The 21,948-nt window shown below is 36.5% G+C and overlaps 1 protein-coding gene across 1 annotated transcript; it reads left to right on the top strand.

The window, feature by feature from the left end:
• The first annotated feature begins 11,014 nt into the window (after window positions 1-11,014).
• LOC107815408 (BES1/BZR1 homolog protein 1) lies at window positions 11,015-13,774 on the top strand. Its single transcript, XM_016640980.2, has 2 exons — window positions 11,015-11,453; window positions 12,404-13,774. The coding sequence occupies exons 1-2, from the start codon at window positions 11,208-11,210 to the stop codon at window positions 13,127-13,129; spliced, it is 972 nt and encodes a 323-aa protein (XP_016496466.1). The 5' UTR covers window positions 11,015-11,207; the 3' UTR covers window positions 13,130-13,774.
• Window positions 13,775-21,948: the final 8,174 nt, after the last annotated feature.

Genomic DNA, 21,948 nt, shown 5'->3' with positions numbered 1-21,948 from the left:
CGCTGAGGCCCGCGAGCTGGAGTCAACTGCCCGAAGGGGTATCCCGGTCCAACTTGATGCTACCGACTCTTCTGGTTCCGATTCCGAGTTCTCAGGAATTGAAGAAGAACTTGAAGAGGATGATGTAGAAGAACAAGATGGTGAAGGCCAAGATATTGAGCCGACACGGATCCGCCTACTTCTCTCGGGGGTGCAAATGCTTCTCTTCCTCCGGATTCCAGGGGTGCAATAGTTTATATTTTGGCTTTTTTTCTTTTCCATACCTTTGTATTTTTGCTTCTTGGCACGTTTGTTGTGAATAAAGGCATATTTTTATATAAGTATGTGCAACTCTTTCTCTTTGCGTACGTTTCGTCTAAGTATTAAGGGAGTTTTTCTCTTTGCGTCGAATTATGTAGGGTTCAGGTGTATTTTTCCCTGAGAGCATTTGGATTCGGGGCGTAAGCTCTTTCAGAATCAATCCTTTACCATGAAGGTTTTATAAGAGAGGGTCCTCTTATGTTTACGATGCTCTTGAAAAGGACGTCCCATGTTCATTACGGCACTAGAATTTGAAGTACTTGTTTAACTTTCAAATGATAATTAATTCATCGATAGGACAAAGGATAAGAAAAAAGGACTTTACTTTGTTCCTTCCATTTTCAAAAGTACATAAGCATTCATTGTGCTAAAAAGAAATTGCCATTACTTATAGCTAACTTGTACAACTTGTTTTTATGGGGTTGGGCGCGCAGTCCCAGGTACCGATGATACAACTTTATTTTCGAATTTCGTAGTCCCAGTCAATGTGGAAGTCATTGTCGCTGTATTCTCATATCATTCCCCCCACCCCCACCCCCGGTGTTTGAATGCAAAGAGTGCGAATTTGAACACTGAAAGTTATGCACCTTTGAAGATTCCACTAGTGAATGGTTAGATAATATTTAGTTTGATAGCAAACTTCACTTCCCCTTAGGAACTTTTTCTATCGAGACAAAGATTATCTAACAATCCCCTAGTAGCGTGCACTTGTGAACAGTCGGGTAATCTTTGTCCTACAACAAACTTTACTTCTCGATAAGAACTTTGCTACCGAGAAAAAAACTATCTAACCATTCCTTAGTGGCTCGTTGCTTGCATGCCTTGTCATTTAAGGGTCTTATTCCTATTGACGAAGCTTCCTTCATAGTATACTTTCTGTTGCTGCCTCATTAAAAACCTTGCCAGAAAAACCCAATTGGGACAAAAACTGAGTGAAGGGAAAAAAGAGTGATGCATATACTTTCACTATAGGCGAGGCTCATCAACAATAATATCTTTGAGGTGTTCCACATTCTAGTTGCTCGGCAGCTTTACTCCGTCTTGATTATCCAATTCATATAACTCTTTTCCGGTGACAACTGATACCTGGTAGGGGCCTTCCCAAGTCGGACCCAACTTCTCTATGTTGAGCTCTCGAGTGTTCTAAATTACCTTCCTTAAAACCAAGTCTCCTACTTTGAAATAACGGAGGTTCGCTCTTCGATTGTAATATCTTTTCATTCTCTGTTTCTAGGTTGCCATCCTTATATGCGCCAAGTCCATGCGTTCATCGAGCAACTCCAATTTGACCAACATCGCCTCATTGTTTATTTCTTTGTCCGACCGAAAATATCTCAAGGTAGGTTCCCCTACTTCTACCGGGATCAAGGCTTCCGCACCGTACACAAGAGAGAAATGAGTCTCCCTCGTGCTTGACTTGGTCGTTGTTCGATATGCCCATAGCACTCCTCGTAGCTCTTCGGACCATTTGCCCTTAGCTACTTCCAATCTCTTTTTGAGATTTTGGATAGTCACCTTGTTTGTTGATTCTGCTTGACCGTTTGCGCTCGGGTGATAAGGTGATGATGTGATCCTTTTGATTTTTAAGTCTTCAAGGAATTTTGTGACCTTTGTGTCTATAAATTGTGGCCCATTGTCACAGGCTATCTCTTTTGGTATCTCAAATTTGTAAATTATATTCTCCCATAAGAAATCTACCACTTCGTGTTTACCGATTTTCTAGTAAGGACCTGTTTCAACGCACTTAGAAAAATAGTCATTTAAAATCACCGGGGGCCAGGGGCAGCGAACTGACTATATCCATTCCCCACTTCATGAATGGCTAGGGCAACAAAACGAGTGCAATAGTTCTTCCAGTTGATGTACCAATGGTATGTGGCGTTTACATTTATTGTATTTCTGTACGTAAGCCTTAGCATCTTGCTCCATCCGGGGCCGGTAGTATCCTGCCCTAATTAATTTTAGCACTAAGGAATCTGTGCCTGAGTGATTTTTGTAGATCCCTTCATGGACTTCCCGCATGACATAGTTGGCTTCGAAAGCCCTTAAACATCAGGCAAAAGGGCCTTGGAAAGATCTACTATACAATTGGCCTCCCTTGAAGCTGTATTAAGCTCCTTTAGTGTGCAGCGCCCGAGATGCCTTGGGATTTTCAGGCAATTTTTTGTGCTCGCGATAGTCAATGATCTTATTTCTCTAGTCCCAAACTAAATTGGTCACGTTTAACTCGTAATAGTTGTCCGCATCAAATACCGAATGCATAAGTTGTACGACCATACTAGAGTCTAATCCCTTAATTTCCATGGACGACCCCAGATTAGCTAGTGCGTCTGCTTACGCATTCACTTCCCTCGGGATGTGTGTAATTTACAATTCCCTGAACCGAGCAAGCAAAGCCTATACTTTCACTACATACTGTTGCATGCGCTTCTCTTTGGATTCGAAGATCCCGTAGACCTAATTTACTACCAAGTGGGAGTCATATTTGATTCTATAACCTTAGAGTCTAATCCCGGGGCCAGCTTGAGTCCTGCAATCAAAGCTTCATACTCTGCTTTATTTTTAGTCAGAGCAACGGTTCTTATGGCCTGCCTTAGGGATTCTCCCGAGGGCGTGGTTAGCACTATGCCGAGCTCGGACCCCTTCACATTAGAAGCTCCATCTGTGAACAAGGTCCAAACTTCTAATGTCGATTATGATGCCATCACTACTTCTTTGGTAGCCAAAGGTAACAGTACCGGACTGAAATAGTCCACAAAGTCGGCCAAAACTTGTGACTTAATCGCAGTCCAATGTTTATACTTTCTGTCAAATTCACTTATTTTGAATACCCACTTGGCCAGCCTTCCTGAAAGATCAGGTTTATGAAGAAACTCCGTAGGGGAAAAGTAGTCACCACAGCTATCGGATGACATTGGAAATAAGGCCTTAGCTTTCGAGCGGCACCTACGAGAGCCAAGGCCAATTTTTCCAGATGTGGGTAATGAGTTTCTGATCTCGTTAAAATTTTACTAATATAATAGATAGTAGATTGTACCTCCATCCTCACGGGCTAAAAAGGCACTTACTGCTACCTCCAAGACCGCTAAGTAGATCAGTAGTTGTTTGCCTTCCTCTAGTTTTGACAGTAGTGGAGGACTTGACAAATATATTTTCAAATCCTTCAAGGCCTACTGATATTTCAGAGTCCATTTGAAGTTCTTCTTCTTTTTTAGTAGTGAAAAGAAATGATGGCATTTCTCTGAATACTGGGAAATGAATCTGCTCAAAGCGGCCAATCTTCCTGTCAACCTTTGAATGCCTTTTACACTTGATAACTGGCCCGAGATGTCTTTCATGGCTTTAATTTTATCGGGGTTAACCTCGATCCCCCTTTGCAACACTAGGAATCCGAGGAGTTTACCGGAGCTGACCCCAAATGCACACTTCTCTAGGTTAAGCTTCATGTTGTACTTCCTTAAGATGTCAAAGGTTTGTTGCAGGTGCTTAAGGTGATCACCTATGTTCAAAGACTTAACCATCATATATGTAAACTTCTATAGTTTTCCCTATTTAGTTTCTTAAACATTTTGTTCACGAGCCGCTGATAAGTGGCTTGGACGTTCTTTAGTCTGAAAGGCATCACATTATAACAATATGTGCCGAAGTTTGTTATGAATAAAGCTTTTTCCTAATCCTTCGGGTTCATCTTGATTTGGTTGTATCCAGAGTAAGCATCAAGGAAACTCATTAACTCGTACCCGAACGTCACATTAATCATTTGATCAATGTTCGGTAATAGGAAAGAGTCTTTCGTGAACGCCTTATTTAAATCCTTATAGTCTACACACATACGAAATTTATTATTTTTCTTTGGAACTACTACTAAGTTAACTAGCCAGCCAGGATACTTTACCTTTCGAATTGAACCGATATCAAGCAAACATGTTACCACTTCTTTGATGAATTTGTTTTTGACCTCGGTAGTAGGATATTTTTTTTGTCTTACGGGACAGATGTTGGGATCCAGGCTTAGCTTGTGCACGGCCAGTTCTGGAGCCTGTCATATCTGCATGCGACCATGAAAAACAGTCAATATTAAATTTAATAAATTCGATAAATTCAGACCTAAGCTCGGAGTTTAGCCTTATCACCAAGTAAAACTTCCTCTCCAAGAACTTTTTGAACAACGTGACTTGCTTAAGTTCCTCCGATATGGATTTTGTTGCGTCCATTTCTTCTGGTACCCTGAAATATCTTGGTACTTGATAGGATTTCGACGACTCCTCCCCCTAGTTGACTTTGCTCAGCTCGGAAGCAGGCACCGGTTCCTGTAATTGCTATGCTGTGCGTTCTTTCCATTTGCTACTAGAAATTGAGATTGCATTCATCTCCCTTGCCGCTGGTTGGTTTCCTATTATTTGTTTAATTTCCTAGGGAGTTGGGAAATTCAAAGATTAATGATACATTGATGGCACGACCTTCATATCGTGCAACCATAATCTCCCCAAGATATTAGTGTAGCCCATATCACTGTCTACTACCTCAAAAAGGGTTGTCTTCATCACCCTCTTGGTATTCATGGACAGCAAGATCTCTCCTGGGGTTATTACGCTTGCCAAATTGAACTCGACAAGGAGTTTTGTAGCCATAATGATACTTCCAGTCATCTTGGCTTGCTCTAGCACTCTCCATTAAATAGTATTGGCCGAACTTCCAAGGTCCACCAAAACATGTTTAATTTTAAAATCTAAGACATTTAAAGATATTACCAAAGCATCATTGTGCGGTATCCATCTACCTATTCCTCCGTGAAAGTAATGTCATCCTCAGCGACTGCCCGGAGTCTTCTGTTATGGGTTACCAACACCTTTATCTTTTTGCCGCCGAAAATGTCACACCATTAATCTCGTTTCCCCTAAAATCATGTTGATCGTCAAACGTGGATGATCTTCTCCTACTTTTAAAGGTTTTGCGTTATCACGATTGCAACCGTAATTATTTTTAGCCCAATCACTTAAGAATTCTCTGAGGTGGCTAACTATTTTTCAATAGTGTCGCCACCTCTTCGCGCAAATGACGGCAGTCCCCAATCCGGTAAGCATTGGTCCCATAGTATTCACACCACAAATTAGGATCCCTCTAACTAGGATCAAATCTCATCGGTTTTGGAAATTGTGCTTCCATAATGTTCCACATAGCCGACATCAGCTCTACTACGCTGACGCTAAAGTTGTATTCGAAAAGCCTGGGTAGGGGGAATCTCGGGAACCAAATAATTCGTCGTCCTATAATGACCTGTTATTCCAATCGTGATCAACTCTCTTGGTAGCAAATCTATCTGCCGACTGAAAACCTCTACCACGTTCTTCGACCCTTTCATAAGGGAAAAGCCGACCTCTTGAATACCGATCTGTGTTGACATCATCCTTTGATTTCTCCTTATTCTTTTTCCGATCCTGACCTTTGGTTGATGCCGGGAAACCAAGCTGATCATCCTCAATTCTTATCTTTGACTCATACCGGTTGTGAACATCCGGCCATGTTGTTGTCTGGAACTCAAGCAGACTTTCTTTTAACTTCCGGAAAGCATCGGAACTTCTCAAATTCAACCCTTTGGTAAATGCTTCAACTGCCCACTCGTCTAGTACGGCCGGAAGAAGTATCCTTTCTTTCTGGAATCTAGTCATGAACTCCCACCGTAATTTGGACTCTCCTTGTGCAATCCTGAATATGTCGTCCTTTCTGGCCCCGGCATGGGCCTTGATAAAAGAATCCACGAGAATCTCTAAGGAATTTATCAAATTCTCAGGTAAAAGTGAATACTATGTTAGAGCCAGCTTTGTGAGAGTCTCCCAGAATTTCTTCAGTAAGACCAACTCAATTTCATGCCGAGCTAAATCATTTCCCTTCACCGCCATTGTATAGGTGGTGATGTGCTCCTAAGGATATGAAGTCCATCATACTTCGGTACGTCTGGCATTTTGAACCACTTCAAGATCAACTCTGGTGTTGTGCTTGATTTGAATGACAATTGGGTTTACTTTTTTGAGTCAGGTCCTTTCAATACTGGTGGTTCACCCGGAATCTGATCCATTCGGACGTTTATTTCCCTCATAAATGACATGAGTTCAATTTTAAAAGGATCATTCTCATTATTGTTGTCGGATTTGCTATCGTTCCCCCAGCCCTGTCGAAGCCAACTTCGCCCCTGGGGTTGTTGTTGTCGACCCTCTGCATTGTTTGGTTTGTGGGAGCACCGGGAGGAACTGGACCTCGTCCATTCGCGTTATTGGAATCCCCCGACAACACCTGCCTCAATTCCGTCAGGACCTGATCCTATCGTGAGAGGTGGCCCATAATGGCCTTTTGTTACTCCCTCAGGATCCTTACTATTTCAATGATGTGCTCGTCTTCATCATCATCGGGAGTTACCTCTTGAGCATGTCGCGGATATTGCCTGCCATGAACCGCCGTGGCCTCATCTCCTTCGTTGCAGGTATCACTGATTGAATCTTCATGCTGAGGCTGATTTCCTTGGGCCTCAACATTGTGTGCGATGTTGACATCGTTATCTACCATTTTCTATGAATTTTTGCTAAAAATAAAGAATCAAACAGGTTAGTAATAGATGCAAGGATCAATTCAATTTCATAACAGTCTAAGCTCTACGGTGGGCGCCAAACTGTTTACTAGTAAAATGGTACAGTTGAATTTATACGTGGTTTATAGACAAGTGAATCGATTTGACCCTAAAATGATAAATTAAATTAAACAAGAATATATGACTTAGCATTGAAATCAACATAAAACAACATAAATCTTGATTTCGAGAGCAGAGCTTCCGGAAGCAATAGTAACAATATTAATAAGTAGGAAGATAAAATATTATAAAGCTTTGAACATAGTATAGTATATGCTTGTCAGAAAATTCGTGTCCCTTACAATGGTTGTAGAGCTCACTATTTATAGTTGCACCTAGGGAACAAGGTCCTAGGATCAAGTCACTCTTAAATTATAATTATGAGGGCTATTGAAGAATGTGTAACGGTAGGGAGTGAATGTTATATTCTATGTAACAGATCATGTACTTAATGCTATAGAATATTTTCCAGTAAATGCTACTGGGTGGTAGGCATTTGTTTCGCCTTTATGAATACCATCCCCTTCGGGGACAAACGAGATCGTTGCCTTCGAACTTGATTGCCTTCTGTTTTCGGTTTCACGTGTCGCTTTATCATGCGGGCATCTAATATGAACATATTTTTTCCTATACAGTTCAATTGTGCATTAGCATTGGATTAACCTTTTGTTTCCTTAAACCCTCTTAATGATGCACTATTTATTGATGTGCTATTAGGAATATTTAGGGTCAGTTTGAAAAGTCAGCAGGTAAGTGAATTTGGTGTATTACTAGGATAGTAATAACACATCATTCTAATTACCACGACATGTTTGTTTGTCATAATAATATAATTATAGTATAATTACAAGTGTACTATTTAGTTGTACAGGTGTAATTATATAGTTAGACTAATTTTAAATATAAATTTAATTATAAAAAATTATAAGTTTAGATTTATCAAATATATGCATTTATAAATAATATTAAATTTTACATTTAAGATACATATTATTTCTTGAAAATATATTAATTACTAATCTTATATTTATAACTAATATTAATAAAATAATTGACATATATTTCAAATTAGTAATATTTTATTTTAATTAATTATAAAAATTAAATGTAAATATTTTGTTAGAACATAATGGATTCCATGCTTGATAAAAAGATTAATATTTTTAAATATAATTCCATAATATTACTCATATGTTTTACAAAAAAAATAATTTATCAATTCTAACTAAAAATTAAATGACATGCAGACTGAATTAATAAGTAAATACTATTAAAGAAAATAAAATAAAACTAAGAAAAACTAACATAAATTCAAAATAAAAAAAATTAACATAATACTTTTATGTAAAACTACAATATAACATAAAATAAGTTTTAACATAATTTAAGTAAATATAATTTCAAATAAAGGGAAACGTAAGTCAATAACCTCATTGAACAATGATATTCTACTTAAATGACATCACTCATAATATTCACGTTTATTAATGATTCATTGCTTCTAATATTAGGAGGTATAATTTCAGAACTAGAATAATAACACAATTATGCTAAATGAAGAAAATAAAGAAAAAAATATGAGCAATTACATAGAATCACAAAAAATAAAGGTTAATAAATAAAAATATAATTTAAATATCAAAGAGTAATCTATCATTTTAACATAGTTAAGTTTGCATATAACCTCATCCAATAACAAAGTTCAACTTTAATGACATCACTCATTATAAATTGAGTTTGTGAATAGCTTATTCTTTCTAAGATTACGAGGTATAATTTTTTAGAAAAATTAGAATAATAATATAGACAAGTATAATAAAAAATAATTTAAAAAGAAACAAAATATGAGAATTATGTAGAAACACCTGAAGTAAAGGTAAAAAAATGAGAAATAAGAAAATAAAAGACAAATAATGTAAAAGGAATAATATTTGAAAATAATAATAATTTATAAAGGTAAAATAAAAATAAAATAAAGTGAAAAGAATAAAAATAAAAATAAATTAAAAAGAAAAGAGATTTAGAAAATAACCTTGTAATTTTACCATATAATTAATAATAATTCTCAGCTTTTCTTAAAAACTGGGGAGTACAATTATACCTCCACAACTTTATAACTACAACCAATTACCATTACACTCAAATCCAATGACATGGTAGCTTTCCAAATAGGCCCTTGACAAAAATGAATGTACCTCTCTGATAGTAAAGCTCTTTCCCAGGTAAGCTCTAATACTAACAAGCTTATTGCAACAACAACAGAGGACGTAGATCAAGGCTTTTTTTATAACAACCCAGATGATTTGCGCATGGCTATTTTTAATAGCTCTTTTGTAATAGACAATTATCATAGGACAACTACTGCTAATATTTCTAATTCTCGCATATCAAATAACTCTAATATGGATGCGTGTGTATCTCCCTCTCTGTAGTTACTCTATTTATGTTTAATACTACAAATTATCTTTCCAAAAAAAAGAAGGTAAGCTCTACTAATACTACTCCTCCATAATAAAGAGGGAGATGGGACCGGGTTCACGTGTCAAATGTCCTAAGTGGTCCCCAAAAACACAACTCTCTTTCTTTCTTGCTAGGTGTCTGTGTCGCACGTGCGTGGCCGACAGATGAAAAGTGCCATTCATTTCATTGATGATATATTTATTACAAGCAGGAGCAGTAAAATGTTAAGGTAGGCCCCAGTCCCACGCTTATCTGTGCTCGTGCTTTGTCCCTTACTCTTAGAAAATGGCATCTCCTTAATTTTATTGGACTACCCCCTCAAGTCTCGGGAAATTAAAAAAAAAAATAAAAAAAATTCAATAGGTCCTTTCATTAATTAACCTTTTGAAGCTCTCCAATATGTATGTTTTGAGTTTATTTTGCCTTTTATTTAATTAATGAGCTACTCATCTAAATATTTATGATAAAAAAAATGGACAAGAATTTAGTGACTGACACTATTATTATATAAAGAGACCAAAGAACCTCATTCCCACCAATATAGAATATCCAACAATTAGTGCATCTCTGTTTTGACATATTTAGTTGAAATCGAAAAAATTAAATAGTCGAAGTTGAATTTAAAAAATTGCATTGGAAATTCAAATTTTGTTTTGACATGAATTCACTTGAAAAAAGTTGAAGCACTTTTGGGCAAAAAATATTATTTCACTTAAAGTATTTATTGGTTTTTCAACTTCAAGATCTTTATTTAAATTAAAATTGAAATAATTAACAAAATTATAAAGCAATATTTATTTGCAAATAAAAATACTATGTCAAAACAATAAAAGTTGTTTACACACTTACAGTTTTCATTTTTTACTTACAAAGTTATGCATTTTTGCATAACTTTTGTAAAACACCGATACAAAATGCGTCAATTTATGAAAGAATAATGCAATTTTATTTTTCTGTTGAAACACTCTATAAGAATAACACAATATGCTTATTCTGTACGGCCAATAAAATACCATCACAGAAAATGAAGCCTACTAAATTATTCCATTCATTTAATTTATGCAGCAATATTTGATTTGACATAATATTTAAAAAAAATTGAAACTTATAATTTTAAATTGATTATTATAATTCCGTAATTAAAAAAGCTCATAATAAATTGAGAAGTTTAAAATTTAATTCCTTCAAAATATAAAAGTATTTTTTTGACCCCAAGAGCAAGGTGGGAAGTTCTTGGAGGGAAAGATGCCGGAGGTCTATTTGGAAACACCCTCTCTACCCCAGGGTAGGGGTAAAGTCTGCGTACACACTACCCTCCTCAGACCTCACTAAGTGGAATTATACTGGGTTGTTGTTGTTGTTGTAGTAAAGGAAGTACAACTGCTTATTTTTTATCACAACATTCTTTTTTTTATACCTTTTGAATGTTTTAAAATATTTATTATTATTATTATAGTTTATAATACTTTTTACTATATAATTTCTAAATATATAAATTTTTAAAAAGTTTTATATCCAACTTAATGATCAAAATAAGAATTTTAATTTTAAAAATTAAAAAAATAATAATAAGTATTATTCTTCTTGCGACTACGGAAGTATTAAATAGGGGAGTATAAAACCAACAAAGGAGCATATTATTTTGTTGTGAAATACATGAAAAAGAGAAGAAAGCAGAGATAATCTTAAGGCGGGCGCCAAGGTCTCCTAGATTCCAATAAAGAAAAGTTTTTCAGCATCGTGAAACTAGTAAGCCTTTCCCCCTTCTTTGTATCCCATTCCCACACTCACTTCCTCTTCGTAAAGAGTCGTCGCCGGTGACAGAATGACGGCCGCCGGTGATAGAATGACGTCCGGCGGATCATCGGGGCGGTTGCCGACGTGGAAGGAGAGGGAAAACAATAAGAGGAGAGAAAGGAGAAGAAGAGCTATCGCAGCCAAAATATTTACTGGGCTACGAGCTCAAGGAAACTTCAAACTCCCCAAACACTGTGATAATAACGAGGTCTTAAAAGCTCTCTGTCTTGAAGCTGGTTGGGTCGTTGAAGATGATGGCACCACTTATCGCAAGGTCAGAACTTTACTCTTTTTTTTGTGTCAATTTACTTCTGGGTTTATTGATTTATAATGTTAGATCTGTATTCCTGCAAAAAACAAGTGGATCTGGAGATTAAACCTACGAAAAAACGAGTCTTGAGTGGTCAATGTTTGAGCAATTGCAATTGGATCTTGTGTTTTTTTAACTGTTTGATTACAGGTTCTAAAAAATGTTTAAAGATTCGATCTTTGTATGTCAGTTTGGTTTCTTTGTTGGATCTTATGTTTTTGGTTACGGATTCAGAATCTAAATTTGATGGTTTCTCATTGTACTTTTGAAATTATGGATTCAGAGATTTTTGTTGAAATTTTTGTGGGCAACTGGATGAATATAAAAAATTCATACTGCTGACGCCAAATAGCTTGAGAATGAGGTGCAAGTGTTGTTCTTTTGACATTTGGATCTGAAATATTCTTGCTTTTTAGGAGTTTCTAAAGTGGCAATGAAGTTGGGAGGTCATGAGGAGATGGATAACCTGTATATTTTCACCTTTTCTTATTTAATCGCTTATGTTTATGAATTGCTGCAATTTCTGGTCAGAGCTGAAGTCTCAGTGTTCTATGCTCGTATAGATTTAGAGCAGAATGGACATGAAGTATTAATATGACCGACCTCAACTAATTTTGAGATTGAACATAGTTGTTATGGTGTTGTATAGATTGGTCAAATACTCGTAAAAAAGGATTTTTTCCTCTCCTAAACCATTTCCGGTTAAGAATATAACTTCTTCTCTAGCATCTGTCAATTTGTTCATCAAGTTTGCTACTTATTTTGGAATAAATTACTGTTTTGTCCTCGAAGTTGTGAATGGATTCCTGCTGAAGTATTACATTTGATGAATGACTGCGGATATGTTGTTTAACCGTCTACTCTGATTCAGAAGCGAGTTTCTTTTCCTGATAATTTAATTTCTTTAATTTCAGGGAAACAGGCCTCCACCAATGGAAAATGGTGGTGCCTCAATGAATATCAGTGCATGCTCATCGATTCAGCCTAGCCCAATGTCGTCCTCCTACCCTAGTCCTGTACCTTCTTACCATGCCAGTCCAACATCATCCTCATTCCCCAGCCCCTCCCGTTGTGACGGAAATCCCCCATCATACATCCTCCCCTTTCTCCATAACCTAGCTTCCATTCCCTCTTCTCTCCCACCACTTCGTATATCTAACAGTGCCCCTGTTACCCCACCTCTTTCTTCTCCTACCCGAGGCTCAAAGCCCAAACCTGTCTGGGAATCCCTCTCCAGAGATCCATTGCATTCTTTCCACCACCCGCTTTTTGCTGCTTCTGCACCATCAAGTCCCACACGCCGCCAATACTCCAAGCCTGCTACAATTCCAGAATGTGATGAGTCTGATGTCGCCTCAGTTGAGTCTGCACGCTGGGTCAGCTTCCAGACGGTGGCACCTTCAGCTGCTCCAACTTCGCCTACTTTTAACCTTGTAAAGCCTGTTCCTCAGCAGAATATTCTCTTAGATGCCTTAAGTGGCCGTGGGGCTTTTGGCTGGGCTGAAGCAGCTCAAAAGGGACATGGCTCTGAATTTAATTTTGAAAGCTGCAAAGTGATGGCATGGGAAGGTGAGCGAATACATGAAGTTGCTGTTGATGATTTAGAGCTCACTCTTGGGAGTGGAAAGCCACGTGCTTAAGCTCTTAATAAGGAGATTATTTAGATAGAGGATAATGAAAATGGAGGTGCTTTATTATCAAAAAAGTCAAAAATAGTACACGGAGGAGCTTATTATATCTCAGAATCTGCAATGTTGCAGTTCGCACCCGAGGTATCACATCAATTGTGCACTATAAGCGGCTAGACTAATAGGATGTCATTTGTAAATTCTCCCACTATACCTGAGAACTTGATGTTGAACATGGGGGGTTCTTCTTGTCTCTATTGTACAGTTCTCTAATCAAGTGATCACTATATGAAGCTAACACGTTTATTGCCTTGATCGTGAGAGCAGCCTCCTTCGAGCTAGATGCATCCAGGAATGGTAAAGTCAAACCTAGGGAAGGAAGCAATGAAGTTACCCTCATTCCTTGTTTATTTAAGAGCTTCTCTTCTGTAATGTATCTTAGTCATGAACTCATGGATCCTGTGTGTTTGTATTTGGCTGGGTTTGCAAGTCCCTCATATGAGCAAGAGGGAGTTGGATTTGTTATTTGTCGTGTAGTCAGTGTGATGCAACATGGGGATCACCTATCACATTACTTTTGAGCTTTAACTTACTGCATTACTAGATGTTAAATATGAAGGGAACACTGAATTTGAGATTTGCTTTTTTGCTTCTTCAGTTGATGGTCTTGTCAGTTAACCCTTCTCCCTCTAGGTGACAACTTAGAGGTTGAAGCTTGTGTCCTTGGTGACAACTTAGGGGTCATTTGGTTTGAAGACAAGTTATGCTGTGATTAGTAATGTTGAAATTAATTGTATTGAGATTAGTTATGTTAGAATTAGTTATCCTGGTATTATTTCTTGGGATAAAGCGGTACTAAATTTTTATCCCACGATAATTTTTGTTTATCCATCATACTAAACGACACCTTAGGGAATGGAAGGATAGGCAACCAAAAAGCATATGAGAATCACAGTACATATTTGCAGAGAAGTTAAGAATACTGTTAGATGTCTCCGTAACAATATTCCTACATAATAATATTTCACTATAAAAGTTAAGCTTTTCCGAAACCAAATTTCATGTTATGTTATAATATATGTTCTCTATAACAACACTTTGCTATAATATCAAAAAATATTCGGTACCAAATTTCATGTTATATTATAATATATGTTATTTATAACAGCATTTGCTATAACATAAAAAAATATTCGAATTAAACGGCGCTGTTATAGAGAAGTTTGACGGTAGAAGGATAAGAATCAGAGTAAAATATGAAAGGGACTCAGTCGTGTAAGGGCATTCATTGGAGTTCAAAGGGATCCAACTTGTATATGCTTCTTATCTTGGAACTCAATGCGCTGTGATATTTGTTTTTTTCTGGGTCAAATGAGCATCTTAGAAAAAAGGCCCCTCCCCACGTGCATTGTACTTTGTAGGGCATCCGACCATTGCCACGCTTTGTATCATATGGTACAAATCATTCTAATCGACTTATTAAAAAGCTCATATTGTCCACCAAAATAATCAACCCATAGTGTAAATTGTTGGTTCAAAATGGAGAATCACTTTAGTGAAAGCGATGATGTGTACTCGTGCAGTTGGGAGTATATATAGAAAATGAAAGTTATCTTCCTTTATTAAGGACATCCGGGGTTTTATCTTTTATCTTGATCCTTCTCTTCTCTCTCTATATAGTGTTGTTCTTGCTGTATTTTAGCAATGTATGCAGAGGCGGCTCAACCAATATGGTAAACTATAATAAGAGGACTAAGATGTATTCAATAAAACTCTTTTATATTTTTATGTGAAATGAGAGTTTGAGAAAAAACGTGAGGAAGAACAAAAAAGATTATGCAACTCAAATTATTCAATACCCTTAATAGATGAGTATGAGGAGAGAAAAAAAGAGAATTTGATTTTATAAAGAACAAGAATTGAATTAGCTAAAGATTGAAGAAAGAAAAAAATATTGCAATTTTTTTTCTTTTTAGTCACTTGTCGGCTTGACTGTCTCCCAATTAAAATGGGAGAACCTAAAAAAATGTGATTAATGTGGAGAAAATTAACCGAACTGGAATAGTTTTTATTATAAGATATATGTGACTGAATTACTACATCTACTACTGATAAAGTTTAGTAATATAAATTTTATTTTTTAAAAATATAATAGTACTAATCTTGAGACCTTAAGTAATGGGGGCCCTAAAGCAGGTGCTTGACTTGCTTTAGGCTTGAGCGGGCACTGAATGTATGTTTCCTGTTAGTCATTTCTCTTTCGTGCTTGTTTGCTAGTAACTAGTAATACTAATTCTCATATCATGGAATATTACATAATTAGTGCGTCAAACTTTTAACGAATGACATATATATATATATATTCCTACTTCTAAAGTAAAAATTTATTCCCGAAGTTTACTTCCATATGCTCTGCAACAATTAATTAACATATTAGTTAGGGTAAGATAAGTAGGAACCACTAAAACTAAATGAGAAATTGCTAGATAAGATCAAAAAAGAAATTGCTATAAGTGTATATTATAAGCTTTATTTGCTTTTTGGGCCTTCGCTAATTCTCCTGTGATATCATCAAAACTTTTCACGAGAAATTTTCATAAAGCATTATCTTTTAATGATAATTAGCTATCTATATATACCATTTGCTATATTAAGGATTGTAGATACGTTTTCTGTTGTTATAAGATGTATTAGATGTATTTAAACTACTGTATTCATGAATACAATAGCAGAAATAGACATGAATCTAGGAAGTCCAGCTAATCAATTGATGTATTCGACTATATTCATGGCATGAAACATGAGATTACAGCTGGACAGATTATTGTATTCGAATGTATTCACGGTGTGAAACAGGAGATTACATTGTTTTTAAACGGAAAGTGAATCAATTAACATAATAGACTCCTAATATAACTCAACAAACTCAATTATAACACACAATTTTTGTATTTTCAGTTATAAAAAAGATTATCAACCGAAAATACCCCGAAAACATAGCAACCTTCAGAAAAATTATATAATACATCTGAATACATAAATTATATTAATTAAAAAAAACATATGAATACATTCATCATATACCATGACAGTGAACACAATGAAATACATGAATACATCGAGATACAATGAAAAAAAGACAGTGAATACAATGAAATACATGGAATACAGCGAGATACATTGAATTATAATGAAAAAAAGACAATGAATACAATGAAATACATGAAAATACAACATGATACATTGAAAATACATTTGAAATACATGAAAATGCCGAAGGGAAGATTTTTGTGTGAACTGATAAAACTGTGTCGGTGGAATGAGCATGAGGGACTAGGGTTTTGTTGACGCCGGAAAATAAACGACGAATGACTGAATGTTAGTTGACGGAGGAGATATCTAAAACAGAATGTCAAACTCACAAAATATGTAATAATCAATAATTATGTAATAATCACAGAACTGAATGTGAGTTGACTCCTTCCCTGACTTCATTTTCACTGCCTTTTCTATCTTCGTTTTCTTCTCTTCTTCTAACCCCACTGCTTCTATTATCCGCAAATTCATCCCACTTATCTCTTTCCCTTTTAAACCCCCGTCGATTCGTCAGAAATCCCACAATGTCCAACCCCTCTTCCACCAACCTCCGTAACCCTACCACCCACCCCTTCCCTAACCCACAGTCCCTCTCCGATTGGTTAAGGCCGCGTTTGCCTTCCGATTCTTTTTCCTCTTGAGGTGTTAAACTGGGTACCAAGAACGTTAATAACCTCTGGCTCGAGTTTGATCGTGGGGAAGAGAATTACATGTATCAAATAAGAGAGAAAAAAAATACTGTAACTGAATAGCATATTTAGTTGCTTAGGGGTAGGAGGTACCAAAATTAGATATTTTGCTATAAACATTAAAAGGTATCTATAGAATATTTTTTTTTTAAATAATATTTATTTAAAATAAATAAGGTGTTAACCTTTGATATATGAGGTAAAAATTCCTTAATTTAATTTGAAAAATACAAGTGGGGCCTTCACGTGCATGTCCCAAAAGCTCTAATTGCTAATACTAATCATGCCTGTGAGGTTGATAAACAAGATATAGCAAGATGAAATATTTATGAGTGAACTATTATCTGACAGGCCGACAGCGTTTCAGTTTGACTAATGCAGGATAAATCTATGAATAAAGTATTATATTCTGTTTATAATTTATCATACGTACTTCAGTTAATAATTCCACGGAAAAGGGACTAAATATACCTCTCTACTTTTAAATATTATTTACCTGTACTCTTCGTTATATTATTGGGCTATCCATACCCCTATTGTCATACTTTGGAACAAAAATACCTTTATTGTTATACTTTGAAACAAAAATACCCCTATTTTAGATGGAGTGCCACGTGTCAACACCAGATTAAAACGACTCATTTCTTTTTTTTATCCGAACCGTTTTTAAAAAAACCCATAAGCCGACCCCTATTTTCATTTTTTCCAGTTTTTTTTTTTTAAATTTCAGTTTTTAAAAAACGAACATATTTTGTTAAAAAACAAAAAAAAAAACTGTTTTTACAAATTTGTTTTTCCAGTTTTTACAGAACAAAATTCTTTTAAAAAACTGAAAAAATAAAAAAAATATTTTTCAAAAACGAAAATATTTTGTTAAAAAACGATTTTTTCCCCCTGTTTTATCTCTTTTTATCCTCATATTTATACACATTAATTTTGCTATATTACCTAAAATTACTCCCCCCCCCCCCACACCCACCACTCTCTTCCTTCTTTTTCGTTTCATATGTTAAATAAAATTCATATACCTTATAAAAAAGTCCTTTATTTATAGAACCCAAAGAAGCTAAAACTCTTTACAAAAAAAATTCAGTTTATAACAAAATATTTTTGTTTTTTAAAAACTGAAAACATTATTTTCAACAAAATATTTTCGTTTTTGATTTTTTCTTTTCATTTTTTCAAAAGAATTTTGTTTTGTAAAAACTGGAAAAACAAATTTGTAAAAACAAAATTTATTTTTGTATTGTTTTTTAACAAAATATTTTCGTTTTTTAAAAACTGAAATTTAAAAAAAAAACTGAAAAAAATGAAAATAGGGGTTGGGTTGTGGGTTTTTTTAAAAACAGATCGGGTAAAAAAAAGAAATGGGTCGTTTTAATCTGGTGTTACCACGTGGCACTCCATCTAAAATAGGAGTATTTTTGTTTCAAAGTATGACAATAGGGATATTTTTGTTCCAAAGTATGACGGTAGAGGTATGGATAGCCCAATAATATAACGAATAGTACATGTAAGCAATATTTGAAAGTAGAAGGGTATATTTAGCCCTTTGCCGATTCCATTATATGTGTCGTTTAGTGTCAGGTTTTAGTTTGACAAGATTCCAATTGACCAAAAAAAACCATAAGTAATGATTTAATCTTTTCCTTATTGAAGAATTACATAAAACAATTTCCTAAGTTAACATGAATATATGATGCAGGGAATTAGTTTGCGCATAACTCTTTGGGGTTAGTTCTTCACTTTTATACGCATGACACATTCGGACTATGCATAACTGTATTGATATTTATCCTAGCTATAGGATAATTGCTTGAATCATAAAAATATACACTTTTAATATAGTTAATTCTAACTTATAATGCTACGATTTAAGCTATGAGATTTAATTTTGACTATCTGTTCTGTCCCTGAAGCGTATTCATTTCACCTAAAATAGTTTGAAGTCGTAATTAATCCTGTTCAGTAGAACACAGTTGCTATTTAAACAGGTAGCTCTAATTAATTTTCATCATTTGTTGTATCATTCCATTATATTGATCATACCTAACTCATCATGATTCTGCTCTAGATCGTAAGAGGTTACTAAATAAATACGATGTATTGTTGAGCAAAACAATTGAACAAAAAGTGAATTGAGCGTTCAATTCTCTTTAAACACAAGAAAATTACCTTTATCACATATGTTGATCCTGTTTTCAATTATTTTTGCTTCTCCTTGCAACCAAACGGGAATTATTATTGTCAAAACAAAGATCGAGTTCCTACCATTAGTGTCTAATCAAATAATGATTGCTGAACTAGAAGCAATTTCTACAAAAATGAAAAGTCAAGTCATTCCCCCCACAAAAATGAAAAGTCAAGTCAAAACAAAATGATATCACCTCCGTTTTCTCTTATTTTCTTCCGTTCAATTCCTCCACTCTTCTTCAAGTAAAAGAAAAAAGACACTCACGAATTTAACGTATCTCAAATCATCCAATTCTAAACCTCAAGTTTCCATGGGCAGGTCGCAACTTCATGTAGCTCTGCTTTCGAGCCCTGCCACGGGCCATCTAATCCCCTATCATAGTGCTCAGCAACCACCTCGCCATTCAGCATTGTTATCCCAAAATTAGGTAGCAATTAAATTTGAACGCGGTTTTAAAGATATGTGATGTAATTCAACACGAATAATTAAGAATATTAGATAAATGAATTAAAAACGAAATAAATGATGAAACCAATTTCAATGTTATGGCCAAGCCTGACTTAGGTTGAACAATGACCTCGTCCTCGATTGGACCCTTGGTTCGAGCCCAGTCATGAATGAAGAACAGAACAAGTGAGCAAATTCTTGACAGTAGCTAGAAGGTAAAAATAAACTTTTATTGCCTAGAATCGCGTGTTACAATGTGTGTTACAAAAGAAAAACTTCCTCTCTATATAGTAGAAGAGTTTCAATCCTAGCGTAAGTCTAAAAAAATGCAAAAATCTTCTTTTTTCGGTAATTGTTAAACTATAATCGACATCGAGCGAGATTCACGTCGTGATATCCGGTTGAGGGCAAGTATTGCGACCCCCTATTAGCCGTGCATAACCATCCATCGTGTCTCCCGAGGTCTAGAAATCATACTCGATCGGGGATGTATCGTTTTACCTCGTCCGATATCGGATATATTGTTCATCCTTCTCGGTCTCGATGAGTCTCTGACCCCGATTATAATTTCGCGGATCTGTGTTCCCTTCTCGTTATTACATCGGGGAATCAGGGTAAATATTACCCGTACACAAATAGTCCCCTCATTTCCCGGTGGGTAGATTAATCGAAACAACGGAATCAAAAAGTGAACCCCGGTTCCTTCTTTCGTACGTTACGACCGAGTTGTTAGGTCAACAAAATATCCCATCAGTCGCATTGTTCTAACTTTGGATACGTGTTAGCCGAAGGTTGACTGTCCTCAAATGCGAAACGTCGCGCATTGATGGTTCTTCCCCTATAAAAACTTTGACCCTTTTTTACTTCTCCGCTTTTCGACTCCAGAACTCTTCGACTTACCCTCGAATTCTCTACTTACATTTAACTCCTTCAAATCTTCATACATTGCTCCTTAGACCTTCATATATTCATCCTTAATCTTCATACATTCTCTTTGAATCCTCAACCCCGATCTTCATATCTTCATCCCATCTTTAAATCTTCATATTTGTTCTTCAAACCTTCATATTTCCCAGATTCTGATGGCAAAAACTTCCAAATCTGTACTCCAGCATGCCGCTCATTCATCTTCCAATCCGGCCACAGACACCAAGGTAGCCATTCCTGAGGCAGCCTAGGAGCCCCCCTTGAAGAGCTTCGTACTCGGGGGCTGCTATATTGGGAACGATTTTCATGTCGAGAAAGTTTCTAGTCAACAGGGCCGAGGCGAGGGAGCATAGTGGTACATATGCTCCGTTACCGAGTAAACGCTACCCACAGTTCTGGTGGACTATAACTGGGAGGGCAAGGAGGGGGTCGTCCCCAGACACAACGATGATATTACCACTCACGTGAAGAGGTACTTAAATGTTTACACTTACGCCTTCACGCTCGCCCCGCTAGACCTTGTAGTCTTTGACTTCTGTAAAAGTTATGAGGTCTGCTTTGTGCAGATTCACCCATCCTTTTGGAGGATCATAATCCTCCTCCGACACTTCGTGAACAACACCGAAGCACCTTAGTTCACCCTCTACCATCTACATCATTTTTACAGTCCTCAAATCTTCCGAGGGGGCCTGATCAAGCTCGTTTGCCGAGAAAGCAAGGCTCCGTTCTCGAGAATTGATGAGGATTGAGATCGAGGCTGGCAGAGGAAGTTCGTTTGGGTGAAATCGAAGAACTCATCCCCTCAGAATTTCTACCATTCCCAGAGAAGTGGAATGCCTCCTGTTAGTCTTTTCCTTCTCGAGTATTTGGCATTCCTTTCTATTCTTTTTTAATTGCCTGTGTTTGTCGTTGTGCAGCAGTTGCCCAAGTTCCTAATGTGGTCCCCTGCTTTAAGGAGTGGATCAAGGAGATCTGCAAACAGATGCCATACTTCGAGCGTGCATGGCGCAAGCTCTCGAAGGGCAAGTAGGAGGCCCGTTCGAATGATTAGGCTCTCTCCCGAATAATTACCATCATACTCTTGGCTTACACATCGCTAAGTCTTTACAGGTTTTCCCAAGACCACTGAGCTCAGCCATTAGATGAGGACGGGGATCCTTCTTCGCTTGCTGAACCCTCTACTTCGGGACAACCTGGGGATGCCATAGAGAAGAAAAAGAAGAAGAATAAGATGATGAGGAAGTCCCCGGGCTCCCCAGACACCGAGGCAAAGAAGAAGAAGGCGACCATCCGGGTCTGGAAAATCAAAAAGAGCAACAAGTCTAGGGTATCAGACTCTTATTCCCTCTGCCAACTCAAGGACTATCCTAAGGATGATGACCTCGAGTTCATTGCTTATGGGTCTACCCTTAACGAGGGGGAATAAGCGGCATTCAGGAAAGATGACCACGATGTCATCCCCCTTTAGCTTGGGAACC

This window comes from Nicotiana tabacum, chromosome 3 (assembly GCF_000715075.1).
Source record: "Nicotiana tabacum cultivar K326 chromosome 3, ASM71507v2, whole genome shotgun sequence".
NCBI classification, from domain to species: Eukaryota; Viridiplantae; Streptophyta; class Magnoliopsida; order Solanales; family Solanaceae; genus Nicotiana; species Nicotiana tabacum.
Note: the sequence above shows the minus strand (reverse complement) of the source record. Positions and strands in the feature narration are given on the sequence as shown.

Excerpts from the sequence above, each read along its gene's own strand:
- LOC107815408 (XM_016640980.2), top strand. The coding sequence starts at position 11,208 with ATGACGGCCGCCGGTGATAGAATGACGTCCGGCGGATCATCGGGGCGG. Across the intron at positions 11,454-12,403 it reads ATGGCACCACTTATCGCAAG|GGAAACAGGCCTCCACCAAT; the intron begins GTCAGAACTTTA and ends CTTTAATTTCAG.